General features: G+C 37.1%; 1 protein-coding gene across 2 annotated transcripts in view; it reads right to left on the reverse strand.

The window, feature by feature from the left end:
- Nucleotides 1-1,018: 1,018 nt before the first annotated feature.
- LOC131554400 (LHFPL tetraspan subfamily member 6 protein) overlaps nucleotides 1,019-26,098 on the reverse strand; it is a 92,275-nt gene continuing 67,195 nt past the window's right edge. The window contains exons 3-4 of one of the 2 annotated variants that reach the window (XM_058799770.1): nucleotides 9,315-9,413; nucleotides 1,019-3,173 (exon numbers count right to left, since the gene is read on the reverse strand). In XM_058799770.1, coding sequence (XP_058655753.1) covers nucleotides 3,055-3,173; nucleotides 9,315-9,413 — 218 coding nt within the window. In that variant the 3' untranslated portion in view covers nucleotides 1,019-3,054. The remainder of the gene's footprint in view (nucleotides 3,174-9,314; nucleotides 9,414-26,098) is intronic. The other variant, XM_058799772.1, reaches the window with a different exon arrangement.

Raw genomic sequence — 26,098 nt, forward strand, 5'->3', positions numbered from 1 at the left:
CCGGGAGACGTGTGTGTCGCGTTCTTTAACGTTCCGCCTGGAAACAAAGATGCCGTGACGCCAAACCCCCTCACGAAAGAAGAAATCCATCGTGTTTACAACTGTGACGACAAACGCTTGTCAGGATCAAATAAACAATGGATTTTCAAAAGTATGTGAAATATTTAAAGTTCGCGGCATATAATCTTTTTAAATACGTCTGAGAGTTTTACTGTGAGTCTGTTATTGTGGCGACATTTCCACGCCCCGAAACATGACGCTGAACGAAACGAACTGTGATTGGTTGTTTGACGTGTCCTTGACCAATGAAAGCTACCATAGATTCCAGACCTGGCTACACAAGACTAGATGCACCCCAAAGACAGATCCCCTGTAAAGATCGCGTCAACTAGACAGCCATCGGGACAAGACCACAAGAGCCAGACGAGTCCTCTGCACAATCTGACATGTGTTGTAGCCTGGAATTAAACTACACCATGCTGTTTTCATCTGGCCAGAGGAGAACTGGCCCCCTTACTGAGCCTGGTTTCTTCCAAAGCTTTTTCTCCATTTCTGTCACCGATGGAGTTTTGGTTCCTTGCCACTGTCGCCTTTGGCTTTCTTAGTTGGAGACGCTTGACTGATTGCACAGACACTGTTGGAAGAGAGCTGAACTGGATGATGACATCAATGAACTGACTTTAACTGAAAAATTACTCTTTGTTATTGTCCTCTTGCATTATTGTACAAACTGTTTTCCTGTTTGACATTGTAAAGTTGCTTTGACACAGTCTGTATAAAACGGTATATAAATAAAGGTTACTTGACTTGGCTTGACTTAAAAGTAATTTCTGCACGAGTTGCACATCATACATTGTTACACAACTGACAGTAGTCAATGGACCTTTTTTCCTGCTAAGTTTTGCTAATGTGAAAACACTTTAAGTAAGTAGTCTGAGCAACAGTATTCTTTTAATATGCTTAATTATATGTCATTGGCCCAGCTGGGTATTTATTATACATTTATTAGCATCAGAAATCACATGCTCACATCTCTTTCACATGTCAGGGCTAACAATAGCAATGTGTTCAGTGAAACTGCTGTATATAATGGCTGTAACGATATCAAACAGTATTTTTGCTGTATCTTCTCTCACTGCCAGTGGTGAGATGTCAAGCTGAGATAATAGAGGAGTGAAGTGCTCTGTTCACTTGACCCCAATGTGTCATGCTGCGCACCTCAAACTTCCAACAATCTCCAGCAATATCAATGGGAGAAAAAGATCTTACACAGAACTGCAAGACACTTAACACCAAAAGAACAGGATCTCTTAGAAGTGTGAATGAAAGAGACATAGAGGTTTCCTCTGTGTGTGTGTAAAGTATCGTGGGTATTATCATTATGGGAACAGATCACAGGAGCAGCTTCATGCCCCACTAATGAGTGTGTGAGCTCGGGATATGAATTATAAACACCACAAACATGCGGTTAGCGGTACCTGCCTACCAACTGATATTAGATTCACTTGGAATAAGATTTAACATAAACATTAAAAAAGGATTCGCTGCACATTATTCCAAAGAAAGCATAAAATACTTTACAATCTTTTATCAAATGTAACAACTAACATGGAACCATCCAATCAAATCCTGATGGATAAAATGAAGTCCCAACCTACTTTAATTCCATTGAGTGTCTTGTTGTACTCTGAAATATGTCAGATTTTGGAAGCATAGTTGGCTGAATATGCCATTTCATACTAACTTTTGATAACCATCATTATGAAAATGGTGTGTAAAAAGTTCTGTGTGAAGAACGGTTGTAGCTGTGCTAATGAGTAGATACCTAAATCCTCATAACAACTAATGTGGACATATCTGTGTAGAGAGATTTAATGTACTGTAGTGTGTGTAATATTTTCTTATAAGCTAATATTTTATATCTGATTAACATAAAAACTAAAATGTTTATAAACAGATTTTATTCACAAACACAAGATGAATCAAATAAGCAATGATTCCTCTTTGTTGTCTTTTTAACACAATATGTTAATGAGTCATATTTCATCAGAACATATATTGTATTCTATATGTCTAGCATACATTAATGTAAAAATTATCAAGCTTTGAAACAAAAAGGCAATATATAGATATTAACTATGAATATTATTGCAGTTCACAATGGGTATGTAAATATAAACACAATAATGATGAATATATCTTTTGATAACAATTTACATGAAGTCTGTATATATAATGCTTAACGTTATTTTTTAACACACATTGTAATTGTAATTGTTACATAAACAATAAATACATTTTATAACATGACTCTGGAATACTTTATTCTGGAGTGGTCAAATATTTTTAGATAATGATTACTAAACTATATTTCACCACTGTCCATAACAACATACCAGTACAACCATTTTTTTTTTTTTTTTTGAGTTTTTGGCTATCGGTGCCGACAAATGATTTAATTTTTCATTTAATTCTTAAATGTAACTAAATATAATTTTAATCAATTCACATTTTTAAATGCCAGCTTTAGTTTTAATGCATTATAGAATTTAAAGTATAGTATTTATATGCAGTATGTAAGGCATATTTCAGGGCATAGTAATATTAATAGTTTATATACTGTATATATACAGACTTCATCTAAAGTATCTGTTTTACATCTACCAAAGCTTAATTTTACAATATCAATTCCAGAGAAAGAAAGAAGAGAAAAAAACAAACAAAGAAAAAAAGCACACTTGTAATATTCACAACAGTGGACATAAAAAGGCACACACACACACACACACACACAATAATTGGTCCTTTCACGTTAGATACTCTCTAGTTTTTTTTAGAGAGAGCAGAGGAAGTACTGCCAAAAGTCATGTCTCTTTGAAAAGTGCATGCTCATTTTAATCACACAAATGTCCATATGAGCATTTTGAGTCTTTTAATGAGTCGGAGTTGCATTAATGGAGGAAAGCCGTCATGCCATTGGCTGCAAAGTCGGTCTCCACTGCGTCTAAGGCATCTGTCCTGCTGTGGTTCAGGCTGTAGTTGAGGTCAGTTCTTCTAGTACGGGTATTGCTTTTGTTTCTTCCCTGCGAAACAGGCGAGCCAGGTGCACAGCAGAATGGCCGAGGTGGCGCCGGCCCCAGTGCAGTAGTACGCCCAGCCGATCTGACAAGAGCCTGAAGAAAAGTCAGAGAGAAAGAGCACTGACATAAATGCATGAACACTGCATGAACTTCTGAAAGCTTCAAATGTCAAAGAATGAAGGGAGCATATGTGTGATGGATGAAGTTTATGAAGACATGGTATGTGATAGATGTTTTGTTACATAGCTTATGGAAAGACATGCTAAAAAGTTGTGAAATTTGGCACACCGATTAGGAACATTCTAAACAGGGGTGTTCAGTCCATATAAGCTACAAATGTATTGAATAATCAAGCCATCTGAGAGAATGAGTTCGGGGCGTGGCTAATTAATATTATCATTACTATAAATTCCCATGCATGTCATTTGAGGTGTGACATAAAGCTTACATAATAAAATGCTCTGATTACATATGTAACTGTCCATAACATATTTATTTGTCACTCTTTTTCTTCAAATCTGTGCCACTTATGGAGGGATTAGGGTGAGCGGATCCACAACAGCTTTGGCGCCTACACCCTATTGTTATAAATCGTCATTATTGTTTCACATTCTCACTGGTTTGTTGGCATGTGGGTGATTTCATATGCAAGAAAATCTGTCAGCAAATTGCTCACCCAAGCAGAAACGTGCTTTTGATGACTGAAAATCATAGTAATTGTTTTTTTTTGGCATAAAAAAAAAAAAAGTAGGTACACATTACTCATAGCACGTAGCACTCAGCATACCAAGTTAAAGAGGTCACTCACCACTGATTCTTAATATTTCTAAAATCTCCTAATATATTCATATGAATTAATGATCCTAAAGTATAATAATTTTAACCAGTTAGTCTAGACACAAAAATTTGTTCCTGTTTCCTTGGCACATGCTGTGTTAAGTGAATTAGTGTTATTTTAGCACTAATGTACTATTATATTTTTTGTTAATAATTTGATTTTACAAAAATATTACACTATATTTTTATATTTTTGTTTTTATTTTATTTTTAGTAATAGGTTTAGGAAATTTGTTTATTTTTTTGTATTTATTACTATTACTACTATTATTATTATTGTTGTTGTTGTTTAATTATTATTATTATTATTCATTTGTTAGATTTTAGTTTGTAGATTTAGTTCACTTAGGATTTAACATTGCTCAGTGAAACTGGGACAGGATGTGACAAAATTCAATCAGTATTACAGGAATAATGAAGACGAAATAAACATTCAAAGCTATTCTGCCAGCAAGCAACTAACCTTAAATAACTGCTTTTCAAACAGACTCTCAAAACTGAATGATTAGACACAGCTCGTTTATTATGGACCTTCAGTTTTGCTTTGTTGCCGAGTTATGTATCTCTGATCACACAGAGGTCACTGCCAAACCAAGAGGCTTGCTGTGTGAATTTGTGTGTCAAAGTTCACCAAACTTGAACTCAGCATAAAATTCCCTTAGGGAAATTTATTTGCCACTGGAATTCCATTAATTTTGCCAGTTCCTATTGAATTGACTATATTCTGCTCACCATTGCTTTGTAACCTATTTTTTTTTTTTTTTAAAGATCTATTTTCATAATTTGTTTTGTCCTCAAATTTAGATCAGATCATACGGTGACGCATTGCTGCCGCACACGTTATTTTTTCCACTCAATTATGTCGTAATAACGAGATCTTTTTACGTTAAAATGACATATTTTCTCGTAATAACAAGATGTTATGTCGTTTTAACGACATCTTGCCTCGTAATAACGAGATCTTTTCTCGTTAAAACGACATCTTTTCTCATTAAAATGACAACTTTTCTCGTAATAACGAGATCTTTTCTCGTTAAAATGACATAATTATCTCGTTCAAATTACATCTTTTTTCTCGTTATAACGAGATATGTCGTTAAACTACATCTTTTTCTCGTTAAAACGACGCATTTTGTGCGTGATGTGACAACGTAACGTTAAGCCTATTTCAGTCATTTAGAACTGAGCTGCTTGGTGTTATTATAAGATAGACTAAGGCAGCCCATTAAAGTCAACTGTTATCAGTCAAGTCAACTGTAATAACGTCAACAAGGAATTTTGGAGTTTTCTTCGAAATCGTGGGGTTTCAAAGGAAGATATTAAAAAAAAAGCAGCTGGACAAGGTAAGTTACTGAATTCTGCTAATGCAAACAGTAAACAGGTTTGGGCCAGGGGTGTAAAACATAATTTCCTGGAGAGCCACAGCCATGCAGAGTTTAGATTAAACCCTAATTAAACGCTCCTGATCCATCTAATCACATCCTCCAGGCTTATTTGAATTTCAAAACTACATGGTAACATTATAACATTATTTGACCGGAACGATAAAAATGACGGTTATTATTGTACTGTATTACTATTCAAATGTAACTGTATGTTGCTATGGTTACCAATGTTTATAGGAAGCGCATTAATATAGAACGTGATTAAACTGGCAAATGGAGGTTTCAAAAAGTATTGATTAAAAGGGTGCCGTTAATTGTGGCCAATGTGTATTAGAGAAAAACATTTATTTCATAATGATATTTCCCCCCATTTTAAATTCTTATTATCCAATGAAAGGTTAGATTTTTGTGAATTTTTTAAATGAAAGATCAAAAGGATTAACAATGCAGATTCATTTTCACAGCCTTCTTTGAACATATTTACCAAGGGTGCCGATATTTTTGGCCATGACTGTGTGTGTGTGTGTATATATATATATATATATATATATCTGTATACGTAACATAGGCTAGGCTATACATTTCTGCAGGTTTGGACCTCCATACTGATTCTGGAGGTCAACAATTTTGGGCCTAATTTTAGACTGAGCATGCTGTTTTCTCATGAATACCCACCAGCTCTCAATGCACTGGTTGTGGTTGCTTGAACCATAGATGAAGCAGTTTTCTGCATATTCGTCATGGTCTTCATAGTGTAGGAACTTCTGCATTTGTTCCACATAACGGTTCTCTGTTGCCAGGTCTGACCTTATTCTGGCTGGTTTTCCCATTCTTTGTCTAAATTCATTAATAAAATAGCTGGCGATTACCTTTGGGTCAGAATTAGTAGAAGCATGGAGCCAAATTACCATTCTAGAAAATCCATCGATCGCGCCATTGATGCAGATACCAAAAGGTTTCAATTTGTCATAGGAGTCCATGTGCCACATAAAATTGGGGCCAGGATTTCCATATCCGATGTCTAAAGCGATTTCTCCTTCTCATTTGTACTCCATCGGGATCCAGAATGCCTAATAAATGTCGAATTACACGTTGACTGACAACAAATCCAGCCTGAATACACTTCAGATGTAGTAGTTTATATCCATATTCCATAATGGTCTTGTTCATTCATGAGGAATAATGCTACTTCCAATAGATCTGTTTGATTCTTTTGTCTGTACAGTCTCAGATGTTTAAGATGCCGACGAAGTGTTCGCATACTAATAATTATCCTATCGACGTGGCTCAATGTTAATAAAATGCTTTTGCGACTTAAACTGAGAAGAAAGTAAAAATAAATCAGTTAATTTAAATGTGCCATGAATTCAGCCAAAAAAGCATAAAAGTCGTTTTAACGAGAGAAAAAAATATTGTTTTAACGACATAATATCTCGTTATAACGAGAAATAATATGTGTGCGGCAGCAATACGTCACCGTAAGATCATCCATGGTGATCAAAAATGTAATATTTCTGGAATACCATGATTAACAATTTACACCTTTCTGCAATTTTGATCTCATCTGTTTTCTCTCATTTCCTTCAAAGTTTGTACAATCTCCACTAAAATTGGCTCAGATCATCCAGTAAAAAAAAAAAAAGTAATTGGTTGTATTTTTACAGGCTGAAACAGTTCTCTCTGCCTCATCTGATTAGTATTTCTAGGTATTTGTATGTAACATTCACGCATATAATTTTTGTGCATTTGGATATATAGTTGAAACATCAAATATGAAGGTATTGACATATAATACAAACTAGCACAAAAGCATGCATTCAGATTTAGAAACATTAAATACTTAAATTTTCTATTAACATTTTTACATGACTAAATGTACAGTATTTGTATAGTTATGTTTGTAGTTAATATAGGATTTATATGATTAATTTTAGTATTATTAATCTCATTATTATTAATAGCAGTATTAGTAGTAGTACCTTTGCAATCTAATAATCTAAGTTGTAATCTAAGTTAATGTTCACAGAAAAATGCAGAACAATCGATGACAATAATTCACCCAAAGTGAAAAGAAAACAATCAAACAAACAAACAAACAAATAAACAAACAAAAACTTGAAACGTTTAGCACCAAAATATAAAGTTGTTAGTATTCATGCCAAAGTCAAATGAACATTACAGCTTCTAAAATCAGTTAAGTGTTGAATATTTTATAAGTACAAATACAGATGCTAATTAAAGGCAGAAAAACAGTGGCATCATAATGATGATTAATTGCTTAAATAGAGAATTACAAAATTGATGTGTGCTGTGCTGTTAAGTTCAAGGGCATTCATGCTAAACATAGTATCAGACTGAAGGGAATTAAACAGACTCATGCTGCTTATGGGGATCAGCGGGCTATTCAAATTACAAAATGAACAGGAATGATGAGGTTTTATAACTTGAAATAAAGAAAGACAGAAAGGAAGACCTTGAGACATTTATTAAGGACTGTTACATGTTCCCTACAGGTATGTCAAAGGAACAAAACCCATTGATGTCTCATTTTAAAGCAACACATATGGTGAGAGACAAAACTTCTGTGTGACATTTGTTTGCTTCATTATTGCAGCAAACATTTCAAACAACATTGTCACATTTGCTCTTAGCTTTAAATGATGTGCAACCTTTACAATAGCAAAGCTCCTCAGAGTGAGAGCAGACAACCTCAGGAAATAAAAATATTCTTAATTCCTCCCAATTCTTTTAAGACATACTCACTTGAGGTTACACTATAATGCTTTCTCTTACTTTGAAATCATGCAGCCGTTTTCACTCTAAATAGCTGTTCGAAATAATAACACAATACTGTTTTTTATTATGAAAAATATTCCTTCTTAAAAACAGTTGAGGTCTGGGATTTGCCTAATGTGAACACAGTATGTCATTTGAATTAGAGAAGTTTGGGCGCTGAATGCAAAACATGCTCTCTAGGACAGTCTGAGTACTTTGTCAGGATCACATCAGTCTTCTGAAGCAACGGTCATTTGCATCCTTCTAGTTTTCATAGTGATTCATATTTTGTGTTGCAACAGTTAGTGGTATTTGCTAAGTCAAGAAAGATATTACTATTGCTAATACTTTTTTACTGGTTTAAATGTGAATTAGTGCCGTTACTGTTCTAACCAGTTAGACTAACGATTTTCACCTGTTGTACAATAAAACAGGAGGTATGCAGCAGAATTTTTATTTTTGGGTGAACTATCCCTTATTAAAACAAAAAGTGTGCTTATTTGTATTGAATGTTACTTGGAGTATCCTTTAAATCTTAAAATATATATTTAATAAAAAATATTGTTGATGATATGAAATGTTGATAATGTAACAATTAAAAAGGCCATAAAAAGAGAACATGACTGTTTCTTAACATAATTTAAGTCATTATGTTTTATGTATGTAACTGTTTTGTTATGAAACTGTGGTGCATTATTTTTAATCACATATTAAAATTAATATATTTAGTTAATATATTTAGTTAATATATTTAAAATGTTCTAAATTGCTACTTCATCATTACAAATGTGTAATTACAAATAAAATTAAAAACATGACACAAGTACAATGCATTACAGTACATTTTAATTCATCATGCTTGTCAGTATACATTCAGCATTACATTTTAACCATATTTAACCAAAGATAAATAATTATTTAAGTAATTAAGTCCTACTGAATTACGTACAAAATAATTTAAACTATAACATATTTTCATTGTCTGAAAACATTACATTCAGTTTGCACTTAAGTATATTCTTTAACAGTGTATTATTTCCATAAAAAGTTCACTTTTTCAAAGTATGTTAAAGTGTACTTATTATTTATTATATTTATTTATTTGTACAGGGATCTCTTTAAGCAAGGTCAACTGTTGAACATAATGCATTAAGTGTTTAATGCTGTCACTGTGTAATTAATGCAGATATTTTAAGATGTATGAGAACTTCAGAGTGTGGGTTACATGAGGACGTACCAAGTTCAAACTGATCTGAGCTGTTGTTGCATGTCTGCCGGACCTCCTCACTGTCCCACCCTAGAGGGTATAGAGCACATCCTGAACCGATGAGCAGACCTGCAAAAACAGAGAGAGAACAAGACATGATTAATGTTGCTCATGTATAATAGATTAAACACACACAGAAAGTTTTAGTGGTGTTTTATAAGAATAAGATTCTTAACCCTAAGTATTACATTTTATTGTGTAACTCAAATCACACAGTTTGTACTATATACATGAATGATATGTCAAATCAAGTGGCCTGTGCTATCATTTTTCTAAGTGATCAGACTTACCAAAATGCCATAAAAAGGGATATGCTCATCAACCACCTTCAGTGTTGGGGCTCACAAATCAACTTCCAAAGAGCTGTCTTCAGCCCACAAGTGTTAACAACGATTGCTGAAGTGAGAACACCATCTACCACACACCTCTAAGCTTATGAATGGTCTTTGAGAGCTGGCGCTCCTCAAGGGAGAAGGACCCAGTTGTTTGCTCAATTCCCACTTTAGTGCTTAGATGGCAGCTGTGTGCCTTCTACACTCAAAGTGTGCATTGCCGTTATATTGGCCATCCACAGCGAGGTTGACAGGCAGTCAGTGGGCAGGAATGCACTGGTAATCAGATTTATATGTGGTACGAGATGGCTAAACCCTCCATGCCCATCTACTGTCCCCACTTGGGGCCTAGCTTTGGTTATGAAAGCTTTGGCATGTCCTCCTTCATCACTCCCTTCTCGAATCCTGTTGATACAGCAAAGCTTGTCATAGCTTACATACAGTACATGTAAGTTCGTAATCACCTGCTTTGTTATCATGTTGTGCTTCGCTGACTCTTTTTGAGTCACTTTGAATGAATCACTGTATCGTTGTTGTTGAATCAAGAACAGCTGCAATCGGATCAGTCCAATTCACAAATGGATTGTTCAGTGCGATTTGTGAACTGTTTCAACAGGTTCATTAAAAAGAATCAGTTCTTTCACAAATTGGAGAGATTCTCAGAGGAGGTGGTGATTTTTTCAGTTCAAAATAAAGGGGAACAATGTTTTTTATTAAATGCGTAAAAAGTGTGATATTATGCATGCATTCAGTACTAATGCCTAATGAAATAAAAGTGAAGAAAAACTGTCCACCACTGATTTTTTTCACGTATGTTGGAGCTTTTCATAAAGTATTTAATTCCCATTTGCCAGAGAGAGAGAGAGAGAGAGAGAAAACGTCGTACAGAAAAGGGAAATGTCAAATTTGCCATCACTCCCTACGCTGTATTAGAAACAATCATGCAGCAGCATTAAATAGTTTTCTGAAATTTAATGCCATTAAAATAAATATATTAAAACATTCTAATTTATATTATAGCAAAACAGAACCTGCCTTTAATCCAAAAGATACTGCCTTTAATGAGGTCAGTAACAATCAAAGCTTTTTAGTGACAAAAAATAAATAAATAAATTCCTAAAATTATCATAGAACTAAAAATGGACTGAGATCACTTGAATCCTTGCTCAAACTAGTGGGCTGCAGCCAGGTCCCTAGTGCCACATAAAGATAGTGCGCTTTTTCTCCAGATTACCATGAGTTGGGGTCTTGACACAAACTCCCTTCTCACTCCAGCTGCTGTCTCCGTATAGATACACAAGTCCTTGGCTAAGGGCTTTTCTATCACATTAGATTAATCCTTTCCAATTTTTCCCTCATCAGTTTTAGCGGGGCCGGAGAGAGAGAGGGATAGGTACTGTGAGGCTCGATGATTAACCCCCATCACACTGCACAGATTTATTTACAGGAATTAGGCTAATCTATACACTGCTGTACACAGTTTGAGCAAGGTGGGATATGTCCTTATAGATGCACACACACACGCAAAAAGACGTAGAGATATTAATCAGGACTTGAGAGAGGCAATCATAAAGGCCCTCTAGAATGTATATTAAGACATCATCACAAACTACTTCAGTCTGTGTGCATTGAATTTATTTAATACACAAGTTTCACAATTTGAGTTGAATTACTGAAATAAATGAACTTTTCCACGACATTCTAATTTACTGAGATGCACCTGTATGTCACACCCTCAAAAATACATAACTGTATCTAGTTGCAAAATATGACAGCTTATTATACATTATGTCAAAGAAAGAAGCAGATTTAACTTTCTTTTTTTTTTTTTAATGAACACAATCTGTACAGGATTTTATTAAAAAAGAAGTTTAGGAGTGTGTCAAAGACAAATGCAGAATAATGACGAGGCAGCCTAAACAAAAGGCTGCATCCTAGTGAGGACGCATCATTTCTAAGTGTGCATGCTGCATGGTTACGTCAAGATATTACAAACTAAAATTTCATGAAAACTAAAACAGAGTTGAATATAACCATTGCTGCCACAAATTAAAGCTGCAGTCCGAAAATTGTGTTCAAAATTGACAATTTGAGTACACCGTGAATCCATTTTCCAAACCATGTTTTTGGCTTGTCCTGAATCACTATGGTACACATATAATAAGTGTTTATATTCGGACTATTTTAGACTGGTTCGGGTAGGTACCGCTGCGGAGTAGCTGTGTGATTCGTCATAGACATAAACAGAGAAGTAGCTCCAGCTACAGTGTTCTTCCGTAAGACGCACGCAGTTCTGTTTATTAACCGCTAGAGTGCCAAAAGTTACAGAATGCAGCTTTAAGAATTCCTTCCCAAGACTACGTGGGCATGTTTTATTAAGTAGTTCCCCCATTTCAGTAAATAATTTGTGGTCTCAATATCTTGTACACTTAATATTTAAATATATTTTAATATGTAAAAAAATCTATGCATTTTATTTTATTATTCATGTATAGTATTTCAATGGAAATGTCACTTATTTCCTTTTGACCAATAAAAGTTCTGTGGCTATACATTATGGAGAGCTTACGAACAAGTCCTGTTTTAAGAGCAAATGTGCAACCAAACTGTGAACTAGTACTTGTCACAGGACGTGGTTGTAGTAATAGCACCCAACGCAGAAATAAACAAATATTCTTTAATTCCAACTTGTGAACAAAGGACAGGAGAATAACCAAAAGAGCATCAGCACACATTTTCCATTAATTAACATCAATCCAGGACCAAGAACAGAAAGAAACTGAAGGCTTATAAAGACCGGGAAACAAAGGAGCAAACGAGATGATTAATACAAAACAGGTGATGTGAAACAACGATGATTAACTAATGAGAACAGGAAATACCAAATAAAGGCAAAACGGAACTAAACAGGAACACACATGTGACAGTACTAATTACTAACTCCCTAGTGAGAACATGGGTTTGATTCCCAGGGAATGCAGGAACTGTATACCTTTAATACATTTTACGTTGTTCTGGATAAAAGCATCTGCCAGATATGCAAATATAACCCCATCCAAAAGAACATTGAGACTTAGGCTAGTATGCAACCGGTATAGCAACATGCTACAAAACCACTTAGATGACATGAGTAACCACCAAAAACACCATACAGCATGAGTTTTATATTACATAAGTGGAAAGCACCATTTATATTTTGAAACATGTAAAAATTTAGTTTTTTCCCCAATGAGCCTTCATCAAACAAAATCATCCAAAAGAAAGTCACGCTTCTTGATTTTGTGTTCAGTGCCGCTAAAAGTTTTAGCACCGCAGAAATGTGAAAACTTTGCGTTTATATAATCTTTGCTGCAGCAGAGGCACAAATGTGTTTGCCAACAGCCCAGCCATGTTGTGACGCTAATGTATTCCTGCTGAATATTAAACAAAATCATAAATTCTCTTTCAAGTCGTCAGTAATGTCAAGAGATAAAGAGGCGTGTAATCAGCTAGAAATGCCCCACAGCACTCAAAAGTAAAAACAAAAGGGGTACAGCCTCCTCCATCCTAAAAAATTAAAGGAATGCAGCATGAGAGATTTTTTTTGGTCTTCATTAATCATGAAGTGGGTGCTGTCCTCATTTTAGCACTGAGAGACCTATAACACTAATACTGCTAATTAGCATAGTGATAAAACTGTATTTCTGTTATCATCCTTCATTTAGTTATGGACATTTTAATTTTAGCTGTTAGTTGCATAAAGCCTGTTAGAGGTTAAAAAATGGGTGAAAAATCCAATTGTTGTTGAACATTCAGTTCATAAAAATAAATCAGTTTTTTTTTTTTTTTTAAACAGAAGATAAAGGAAAGCAGGAAGTGCAGAACAACAAAGGCTGTTCTTCTCATCCTGTTCCTCGGCTGGAGCAGGATGACAAGGAGAAATGGAGAAACAGTTTCATTGCCTGCTGATCATCAGACCAAAGTGTTGCTTCTGTCTTTTATCTTTTCATTTTTCCCCCCGTTGTTCACACACTTCTTTTGCCAAAGAATTCAGTCAGGAATATTACTTCACCACAAAAATGTAAATGACACATATTACTCTTTTTCTTTTTTCAAATGGGAAAGTGTGCCAAATAATGATGGTGTTCCTATACGTACTCTCTAAAGGAGCAGGAGGTGAGGCAACATGGCTAATCATCTCAAGATCTAAAACATACTGAACATTAGAAATGCTCCCCAGCATGACATGACAGAAATAGGCCTATTATAAAATGGCCTGTCATTTGTCAAAAACCTTTTCTAACTAAAATTAAATAGTTATATGGAAGACAGCTCTTATTATTTGTGGTTTTATCAAGTTGAGTTTGGCTAGGGCGAGCTGTCTTGATATTGTGTTTTGCTCTAAAAACCTCTGGTATGGATCTCAGATTATGGTCTCAGGTAAGACTGCAGTGTATTTCCTCAAATAAATGTCTATTGGTCTGAGTCTGGATCCTGGAGGATCAATTCTTGATTCCAACTCAGTTTCAAGTAAAGCAACCAACCAGCAGGACACCTGAATCTGCATCAAAATAACTATATACAGTCCCACCTCAAGGCATATGTTTTAAAACTAGCACTCACCATATAAAGTCTGTCATTTTTCCATGTTTATTTGATTGCATTTTATTAAGTGTTTTCCCCCTGAAGTTTAATCCCATCCTCCACACTTACTATGTGGGTTACTGAAAGACTGAGATGGGAAGAGGAGGGACAGAGGGTGGGTGGAGATTACCAAGAATGGAAACAGCAACTTTATTGGTGTGCCAAGAAACCACAGGGAGATGGAGGTTCTGAGCACCAGCTAGGAGAAGCACGAATCTCAAAAGTTGCTCTCGAAAAACTGGGCTATGATGTGTCTCTTGTCTTTCTGTTTCCTGTTACATCAAACTTTGTGACCTCTTTATGTCTGTTTTTCTACTTCAGTGATAGACGCAAACAAAAACCCTGCAAGTGCGTTGATGATTCACCTCACGTCAGTGTCCCAGATGTGCATGCAATTACTCGTTTGAGGTGGAAAGTGGCAAGTTCTAAACCACCATAAACATGCTATAATGAATTCCATCTATTTCAGAGAGGTTTTGACATGCAACAAGAGGTGCTTTGGTTTTTAGAAGCACCCTTGTCGTGGGAAAGGAAAATTAGACACTACGAAAATCTCTGTTTCAGTGACTGATGTTGCTGATGGTTATTCTGGAAAATTTCTGATATACTTGTTACACTTTATTGTGCACTTGTAAAAATAACAGTCTCTGCATGTCTGGCATTATAATGTGTAATTTCATGACTGTGTTACAGAAACAGAATATTGAGGTATAAATCAACAAAATAATTCATCTGTAATTGTCACGAATCCAGCGGCTTTTCTAACGGACCCTGGTCAGGTATGGACCCATTCAATCAGCTGCTTGACCTGCGTCAAGGGAGTCTATCCATTGAGGAGTACGTCACTCAATTTTGTGTGTTATCTGACAAGGTACCTTTTGGTGAGGTTGTATTAAAAGACATTTTTCATTTCAGACTAAGTGAGTCCGTAAAATGAAAGGAAAGTTTAATGTTAGTTTAAAGGATTTATAGACTATGCTTTGCTGTGTGCTGGCTCTTCGTTTACTGTGGGTGTCGTGGAAGAGGAATGCGACACCGCGTCTGTGACTGAGATGGCGGACGCACCAGAATGCACTCACAAAATGGCGGACGCAACAACGCACCGTCATTTCTCAGCTGATCTTCGTGAGTCAAGTCACAGTTAATAGTCATGAGTCAAGTTACATCACAGCTGTTCACCCAGAGTCTCGTCACGTCTCAGCTGATCTGCCAGAACCGCTTTATGTAATGTCTACCGCTCCAGAGCCACATCCTGTTGCAGGTGTTATACTGCAACCCTCCACAATCCTACCAAGGGAACCTGTCATCAAGTGTCAGAGGTTGGCATCCAACGTGGAGAATCCACCGCTGGTGTCAGTACGCACAGTGGGTATCTCCAAATCTAATCACTCCAGTCCGCCTGCTCATAAACTCATTCCCCTGTCCGAAGTGCTTCCCATGATGGAAATCGCTTTATGTTGCGTTTGGGCTGTGTACACCACCACAGAACTGCCCGAGGTGGCGGCATCCACTGAGATGTCTCCAGAGGTGGCGGCTGAAGCTGCTGAACCTCTTGGGGTAGTGACGCTCGCTGCTGGGTTCTCCGAGACGAGGGCACCCGCTGCAGTCTCTCCAGAGGTGGCAGCACATGTTGCAGAACATCCCGTAGCGGTGGGGCTCGCTTCAACTCCTTGTATGGGGGTGGCGCCCAGCAATATTCTCTCAGCCTGTCGTGTTGTGGTCGAAGAGACTGCTACCGCTGTAGAACCTCCAGAGGTGGTGGCTACCGCTGCGGAACCTCCGGAGGTATCAGTGGTATCATCTCACCAACTCTCGTCCTGTTACGGCTATGGAGGCCGCCTACGAATCCTTGTCTTGCCCTGTCACGGCTATGGAGGCCATTTGTGATTCCTCGTTTTGCCCTGTTATGGCTATGGAGGCCGTCTGTGATTCCTTGTCATGCCCTGTCATGCCTATTGAGGCCGTTTGTGATTCCTTGTCATGCCCTGTCATGGCTATGGAGGCCGTTTGTGATTCCTCCAGTCCTGTCCAGTTTCAGTCAAAGAGCATGATTTTGAACTGTCTTCCTGCCCATTCCAGGCAATGAATCAGATGTTGGACTGTTTGTTAGCCCAGTTTCCCCCAATAAGCTCTATGGTGAATTGACTGCCCGCTCAGTTGTAACCAGGGAATCTGTTGATGGACTTCTTGTGTTCCCTGCCTCGGTCCTTGAGACCATATATGCTCTCTCTGTCTCTTGTGTTTCTGTTTTTCCTAGGTCTCAATCTCTGCTGTGGTTTTCTGATCCGTCGTGGTGCTCTTCTGCCTTGTCTGCTCCGCACTGGTGGGTTCCTGCTCTGTCTGCTTCGCTATGGAGGTCGTCTGCCCTGTCTGCTCCGCACTGGTGGGCTCCTGCTCTGTCTGCTCCGCCGTGGAGGTCTCCTGCTCTGTCTGCTCCGCACTGGTGGGCTCCTGCTCTGTCACGAATCCGGTCTGTGGCCTTCCGCCCGATAGCCACCAGAGGTCGCCTTCCATCGAATTGACTCTTGCACTACACTACTGTTGCACGTCACCCACGGACTACAATACCCATCATCCATTGCACTGCCGACACACACACACACACACACAGCTGATTGCACTGATCACACAGCTTACTTAAGCCATGGACTTCCTTAGTCAGATTGCCGAGTATTATCTGCATTCATCTCTCTCCTAGTGATAGCAACCTTACGGAGCCATTCCGTGTTTTCTGAAGTTAAGTCTAGCCTAACCTTGTTTATAGTCTGTTTCATCTGTGTCCTGATCCTTGCTTGGTTGATCTCATCTCGTCTCGTCTGTCAGCCGCCTGCCCTGGATCTATTGTCTGTTTGGATTAACCCTTGTCTTGCCGTTTCGGACTCTGTTCGCGCCTTGCCTGGATTATTGCTCACGTTTTGGATTACCTCTCTTGTCTAGCCCTCTGGATACTGTTTGCTGTTGTTCGACCCCGCCTGTATTTTGACCATGTTTTACAAATAAAGCTTGCACTTGGATCCGCACGTCTCACGTCTCGTCTGCCTCGTTACAGTAATACTTGATTATGACTGGTCAGTTGTTGCATTCTGCAGTCAAATATATTTGTATATTAACTGCTAAACTATATAATCGGCCGTTGCACCAGAAAACCAAAATACCTGTAGCAGTGCATATCCTTTGAACACTGAAACTTATTTAAGTATTTTTACTTATTTTGGTTTATTAATAATTGGCAAGTTTAGTTGTTTGTAATAATTTTACAAAATTATTAAAAACATAAGAATAATAATGTTATGATTAGTTATATTTTTTTATATAAAAAGTTATATTTTATCCAATAAGCTCTATGGTGAATTGACTGCCCGCTCAGTTGTAACCAGGGAATCTGTTGATGGACTTCTTGTGTTCCCTGCCTCGGTCCTTGAGACCATATATGCTCTCTCTGTCTCTTGTGTTTCTGTTTTTCCTAGGTCTCAATCTCTGCTGTGGTTTTCTGATCCGTCGTGGTGCTCTTCTGCCTTGTCTGCTCCGCACTGGTGGGTTCCTGCTCTGTCTGCTTCGCTATGGAGGTCGTCTGCCCTGTCTGCTCCGCACTGGTGGGCTCCTGCTCTGTCTGCTCCGCCGTGGAGGTCTCCTGCTCTGTCTGCTCCGCACTGGTGGGCTCCTGCTCTGTCACGAATCCGGTCTGTGGCCTTCCGCCCGATAGCCACCAGAGGTCGCCCTTCCATCGAATTGACTCTTGCACTACACTACTGTTGCACGTCACCCACGGACTACAATACCCATCATCCATTGCACTGCCGACACACACACACACACACACACACACACACAGCTGATTGCACTGATCACACAGCTTACTTAAGCCATGGACTTCCTTAGTCAGATTGCCGAGTATTATCTGCATTCATCTCTCTCCTAGTGATAGCAACCTTACGGAGCCATTCCGTGTTTTCTGAAGTTAAGTCTAGCCTAACCTTGTTTATAGTCTGTTTCATCTGTGTCCTGATCCTTGCTTGGTTGATCTCATCTCGCCTCGCCTGTCAGCCGCCTGCCCTGGATCTATTGTCTGTTTGGATTAACCCTTGTCTTGCCGTTTCGGACTCTGTTCGCGCCTTGCCTGGATTATTGCTTACGTTTTGGATTACCTCTCTTGTCTAGCCCTCTGGATACTGTTTGCTGTTGTTCGACCCCGCCTGTATTTTGACCATGTTTTACAAATAAAGCTTGCACTTGGATCCGCACGTCTCACGTCTCGTCTGCCTCGTTACAGTAATACTTGATTATGACTGGTCAGTTGTTGCGTTCTGCAGTCAAATATATTTGTATATTAACTGCTAAACTATATAATCGGCCGTTGCACCAGAAAACCAAAATACCTGTAGCAGTGCATATCCTTTGAACACTGAAACTTATTTAAGTATTTTTACTTATTTTGGTTTATTAATAATTGGCAAGTTTAGTTGTTTGTAATAATTTTACAAAATTATTAAAAACATAAGAATAATAATGTTATGATTAGTTATATTTTTTATTATTTTAAAACCTAATAATAATAATAATTATTATTAAGAAGGAGTAGTGGGTGGGGGCCAAAAAGAAGGATTTTACTTAGTGCCCCAATGCGTTTCAAAATGGCCCTGTGATACATTTACATTTACATTACATTTAGTCATTTAGCAGATGCTTTTATACAAAGCGACTTACAAATGAGGACAATGGAAGCAATCAAAATCAACAAACTACATACAACTGTCATACAATATTGATATTATATTACTGATATCATACAATATACAATATTGATGCAACTGTCATTACTTAAAAATGCCATGTTTATTTTGTGAAAATGACCACGACTTCTGTAAAGTTAATTCAGAACAGGGTTTGTAATTTTGAACATAAAGCCAAACTCTTATTGCTAGAGTTTAAAGTCAGATGTTGGCCAGACAATATTGACATATACCAGTTAAACAAGTTGGTATGGAAACCAGCAGATTGGGATTGTTGACAACCATCTGAACAGGTGGATGTGGGTGAGATCATAATATGAAAAAGACTTTTGCAACAGGCATTCATCCATGTGCCAAGGGTCAACACAGAATATTCCTCACTATCCATCTCAAATCTACGACAATCTCTCACATTCTATTAAGATCAGACACCTGCGTTTGAGAAGACATTGATCACTGGGAGTGTAAAAACAGTGCATTACAGGCTGCCATTAGTGTCGTCCATTAAAGAAGCATTCAATATCCACTCCTGACTGGGTCATAATGAGTCTGCTGTTAATGCATGCGCACGCTCTGTGATTATCTCTCTAAGTGCCATTCATTCAGTCTGGCCTGAAAGCCACCTACCTCTTACATCCCTACAAGTAATTAAAGATTAAATCACATGATCAGAATACTGAACTAGAGTCTTTAATCGAAGTGGTAAATGTAAAAAGCAGAGCAGGCCCCATGTTTACAACACCTTACCAGACCAGTTGCCTATTGGTTGAACTTGGACAAAAAAAAAAAAACAAACACTAAAAAACCACCCAAGGTGTGCATTATTTGTCTATTAATTCAAATGCTTGTTGTCAATTATTCCTAACATATATATGTCCTCCGTTTTATCAATTTGTTGTCTGGTACTGTCTTTATTTTGCTAGTAAAGCTGTTGCGTTTTTGTCTTCTCCCTTGTTTCTTTTGCCTGTGATTATCTTTTTCTATAAAATAATGAGCTAGAACATGGAAACAGGAACATGAGAGAAACAATAAACAATAAAAGACGAGACTATTAACAAGAACTTCAAAACAAAAGCTCATAACAAAATGAAAGACATTACCTAAAACATGAACGAAATCTTGCTTGTTTATATTTTCATTTGGGTGCCCAAATAATTTTCAACATTCACAGAAAGTCATTATCACTTGTGAGTCGCAAATTTCCTGACTAGTTGGCGGTTTTCTGGATAAAATTTTGTTCATGGACTCTCAATTTTTAGCTGGATATTTCAATAGGCAACATTTGCAGTGTTTATAAAACTAAACCCGAACATAATTTCTAAATGTCGCTGAGATGCCAACATAACTTAATATTTGCCTTCATGCTGTGCAGCACAAGCATGCTGCTTTATGAAATGTTGGTCTATGTTTACCCAAATAATAAAGGTTGAAAGGTGAGTTCTTAATCCAGCCATCGGGGGTTTACTTTCGCAACTGAAATGCTCTTTGGAGCGAGAACAAGGCTTTCTTCCTTCATCTGTCTGCATGTCTCGGGATCGCTTGTACCTTTTGTCATTCTTTCCTGGTCCTCTTCAATGGTGCCTCAAGAATTCTGCACCCCTGCTCTCTGGCCCACACAATACCATTCACATTTAGCATTCAAAGGGGCAGAAAGGAGAGGGCAGGGCAAAAAGAAATAAGCCCAGTTGAGTTTTGGGGAGCGAGGAGAATGGGAGCTGTGAATAGGTCACGTCAGAGCTGGATTTAAAGGGCTGCTGTCAGAGGCTTTAAAAGAATGAGGAGCACAGTGAAAAACGGCCCACCGAGGGTTGAAGGCAGCGTGGTGGCTGTTGAGGTGAATGAACTGTCAGGACGGGACCTGCCTCTCCCTCAGACACTTGCACAGGGACGAAGACTGATAGAAGGAGAAAAGAATGGGCAAATGAGAGCAGAGCGAGGAGAAGTGAGAGGAGAAAAGAATACGAGAAGAAGTACAAGGAACAACTGACAGAAAGAGAGACATGAAGATGGATGAGGAAAAACCAACGGAAGCCAAAGTGAGGGCTCAAAATTCTATGTAAAGATGCAATGCCTTATCAAAGCTATCAAAGACTGAATAATGCCTGCTCAGACCCACCTCAGCCCCTAAGTATCAAAGTATACAGTTGTAATTGCATTTATGTTTGTATTCAATGCTTTCTTCAGCCACAAAAAAATTTAATGTCTTTAAATTTTCTTAATTTTAGAGCTTTTCTCAGAAATATTGATATTAAATATATATTAATATTAACATATAAAAATATACATTATAAAATGCACATATTATATAATTAATATAACCATTAATAAATGATAATATAATATAAATGATAAATATGAATAAAATAAATCTATAATTAAATTAGTTTATATAAATGATTTAGTTTATTTATTTCATTTTAGTTAGGTTTTTTTTTTTTTAACTTAAAGTTTTAGTAATTTGTGTTGTTTTTTGTTGTTGTTGTAATTTATATTATTATTATTTTATTTTATTTTTTTTAAATATGTCTATATAGTTTTACCTCATATTAGATTCTGCTCATACATGCAAACTGTATTATCTTTAATTTTACAGTCTCAATATACCATTATGCCTTCTTTTATGGTTAAGGTCTCTTAAAACATATTACACAACAGTCTTGTATAATGTGAATATCTTTAGACTATTAGAATCATATTTTTCCAGAGTAGCCCATCCTCTTTGTCAGGTTTGTGATATGAATTTTGTTATTGCGAAGTGCTTTGATATTCCCTTGCTATTTCTGTAACATTTCATCTTCTTTTACAGTCCAAACAGGATCAGAGCAGATTTTTTGCAGCATCTTTTTACACAGTGAGTTTATCATTGCAGAAAGCTTTCCCATAATCCTGTGAGGGAGTGCTGTGGATTCTTTTAGGGTCATTGAAAGGATGTATACTGCAGCTTGGAGTGGGAGGGGATGGAGGTGGGCTACTTCGGTGGGAAAGTTTGGATCTGGAGTGCAGTAAGTGGAGGCTGTAGCAATTATGCATTGAAGACTGGATAGCTACAACTCTTATACCATTAGACAGTGGATCAGATGTGTTTTAATTCCGATTATATCTCTGTGTGAAGCAGTCTGGGAATGTAGCTCTGACTTTAGGGCATTAGAGGGAGATTTGAGGCAAGTCAAAGTTCAAATCGCTATAAATTAGCCATTGTTTTTCATTAGTGTCATCTTCATTAGTTCACACATAAAAGAGAAAATCCGCTGTATGGAAGGGAGAGAGATGGTTGTCAGCCCATGAGAACAAGGTCGGGTCAGATTGCATTAATCTCAGCAGACACTGACCCAATGAAGACAGAGGTCAAGGCATGCTAATGAACATGACTAGATCTATTTAAAGAAGTGGATTAACCAAAAATTGTAATTATGTCATAATTAGGACTTTAGCAATTTAAGACATTACTGCTGTAATATTTTATTCTGTAAAGATGCTTTAAAATAATGTGTATTGTGATTATTAATACAACTGACAACTTAATTTAAAGTGCTTTCACACCACAACATTCATACATTCATATTTCTATGTTATGTTGTTGTCTGCAAGTTTTTATATGCTGGTTGCACCAAATAACGTTGATTTGGGGGACAAAAGTATTAATAAACAGCTAAGCAATTTTGTTAAATATATATTTATATTATTGTAAAAATAATAAACAAATATTATGTCAAACTCTGTATTTGTTTGCCAGAATTTCATTATTTTAATTAATTAATTTTTCAACATTATTATATTAGGAAAGTTTTATTGTTGTTTGTTTACGCTGCCATTTAAAAGTATGGGGTCAGTAAGATTTTTATTGTTTTTGAAAGACAATAATGGTCTCTTATGCTGACCAAGCTGCAAAAAACAAAACAAAAAACAGAACATAGAATTATATACAGTATAGACACTATATACTGTATATATAGACACACAGACTATAATTTTATATATACTGTATGTATGTATGTATATATATGTTAGGGCTGTCACGATATTAGATTTTTCATCACGGTTATTGTGGCCATAAGAATCCACAATATCGATATATCGATAGAAACCTTGGGGGGGGGGTTTGTTAACATTAGTTAATATATGTATATGTATGTAAAATTATTTATTTGAAAACAATGGTCATTTTCTGTAAATCTACGTGAGTGACGGAAGCTTCCGGGTAAGCGGATTCTCCTCAGCTTTGGCGCCTCCGCTCTGTGGCTATGACTTGTCAGGATTGTAGCGCATTCAGTGTTTAGCTGCTATGCGGCTGATTTCATGCGCAAGGTAAGCTGTCCGAGAAGCGCTCGCCCAAGTGGAAAAATGCCCTGTTGCTGCCAGATCTCGATTGCCGAAAATTACATTGTGTTTGATGCAAATCTAACTCGACTAAATCATATGAAAAAAAAAAAAAAAAAAACATCATAACTGTATATTTTCCGTATACTTGTGTCGCTTACAGTTAAAGTCTTTCTGTGATTTTATTGTTGTTTGCAATGTTACTTGGCAATATTTTAAAGATATTATTATTATTATTATTATTTATTTATTTATTTTTATTTTTTGGTATTTTGCATGGTCTATTATTGTCATCCTGGTAGGAGTTTTAACTCCTATTCACTGGGAATAAAAATAAATGGAAAAAAAAAAAAGAAAACATTCATTCAGTTGATGCAAAGAGGTATAGACCGGGGGAATCCCCCATGTCCACAAGCTCTGAATATTACGTATCATAACGTAACTACGTGTAAACGTTATTTGGCGGGTTTTACTTGGTTTTCTAGCATTCGAATAACTATGGATAAACCTGAAACGATAGAAGCAGGATTGGAGATTAATTACATTTACAAATAGCCTAAGGTAGGAATGTGCATACTTTTAAATCGACACCTGCCACGGTGTTTTCCTCTTTGAGTGTGTCCTAAAAGCGATGAGGAGGGGGGTCTTAATCTTAGCACTCAGCATACCCTGTTAAAAAAGTCACTGCTCGCCACTGATATATATATATATATATATATTACTGCTGTCAATCAATTAAAAAATTATACCGCGTTAATCACAGTCACAGGCTGTGATTAATCATGATTAATCGCAAATTTAAAATACTAAGATTTACCTGTAAATGTGTTGAAAAAGAAATGCATGACAAACTAGTTTAAGGAAACAGAATCTTTCACACTTCCGCCAGGTATGAGATATAATCCTTATTATATTCTTTTGTTTTTATTCAGCCGTTATCAGCCTTTATACTGGCAATAAAACGTTTACCAAACCACATCGCTTCAATCCCAGTATACATTTACCCAACTATTATCAAAAGTATTTCTAAATAAATACAACAAAACATTTTCTTGCGACCTTACGTGAAGTATTATGACAAAATGCATTATGAAGAAGAATTGGACCTGTTCTGCAGGTGCATTAGAGCTAATATTAGCATCATGCTTCTTAAGACAATTTATGAGATTAATAGTACACTTCTAATCAGAACTCACTTCAAACCACCATCGAGTGTTTGTAATAACTTCCTTTTGCGATCACATGTGGAATTTGGTCGTTTACTGTTGTTAAAATATGCTATTTATAGCCTTTTATATCGTTGCACAAATTAGCATTTTAGATGTACACATTCACTCCAGAAGATCACATACAGACCATATCCTATCGTAATCGTGGCTGTTGTCATGTTTATTTCTGCTGCTCTGGCAGCTCCTCATGTTATTTGTGATGTTACAACCGCCTCTCAATTCTTAAGTTGCCAGGGATACATTCCAAGTATAATACACATTAGTAAAAGGATCTATTTTCATTTTTATTTGTCAATATACACTTTGGGCGGCCACGGTACATTATAAAAAAAAAAAAAATGTAGCCCAAAAAACCGCAACCCACGGCTCTGTAATTTTTTCCCGCGACTGTATTTTCAAAATAGCCCACTTGTGCCTTTGCCCTGGCAACACTGTGATACATCACACAATGAGAGCCGAGGAGCGGATATAGCGAAAGCTTGATGGAGCGACACGGAATTTAAAAAATTTCAGGAGTCACGGCAGTGCGGCTACTGCAGTAAATGCGGCGTGACTATAACGACACGTGAATAATCCCGCCCACTCTAAAACGGTACTAAACTGCAGTGGAAACACAAACCGAGCCGAATTGAGCCGTGCCGTGCAGAGTCGTACCACATAGCGGAAAAGCGCCAATAGATAACCTTCCACGCTGCGATAATGGGAAGAAGTTGGGTTCAAATCTTATCAAACGATTAATTTGCCTTAAAATATTAACGAGTTAAATTGTTTTGATTAATCGCATGTGTTAACACGTTAACGTTGACACTCCTAATATACATCAGAGATGCTGGCTTTTGAACTGAATGCTGATAAGACTCTGGAAGGTCTCCCTCCTCTTTAGCCCGGAGGACATGGCCTCCGTGATTTCCAACAAGAATGTCAAATTTGGACTCGTCTGACCATAGAACACTTTTCCACTTTGAAACAGTCCATTTTAAATGAGCCTTGGCCCACAGGACACGACGGTGCTTCTGGACCATGTTCAAATATGGCTTCCTTTTTGCATGATAGAGCTTTAGTTGGCATCTGCGGATGGCACAGCGGATTGTGTTTACCGACAGTGGTTTCTGGAAGTATTCCTGGATCCATTTAGTAATGTCAATGACCAAATCATGCCGATTTCCAACAAAGGTCTTCGGCCTTGTCCCTTACGCACAGCGATTTCTCCAGTTTCTCTGAATCTTTTGATGATGTTATGCACTGTAGATGATGATGAGATTTGCAAAGCCTTTGCAATCTGATGTTGAGAAATGTTGTTTTTAAAGTATTCCACAATCTTTTTACGCACTCTTTCACAGATTGGAGAACCTCTGCCCATCTTTACTTCTGAGAGACTCTGCCTCTCTAAGACATCTCTTTTATTGCTAATCATGTTACAGACCTGATGTCAATTAACTTAATTAGTTACTATATATTCTCCCAGCTGAATCTTTTCAAAATGTTCAAGTCATCTTTATTTATATAGAGCTTTTAACAATACA

This window comes from Onychostoma macrolepis, chromosome 15, assembly GCF_012432095.1.
Source record: "Onychostoma macrolepis isolate SWU-2019 chromosome 15, ASM1243209v1, whole genome shotgun sequence".
Taxonomy (NCBI): Eukaryota; Metazoa; Chordata; class Actinopteri; order Cypriniformes; family Cyprinidae; genus Onychostoma; species Onychostoma macrolepis.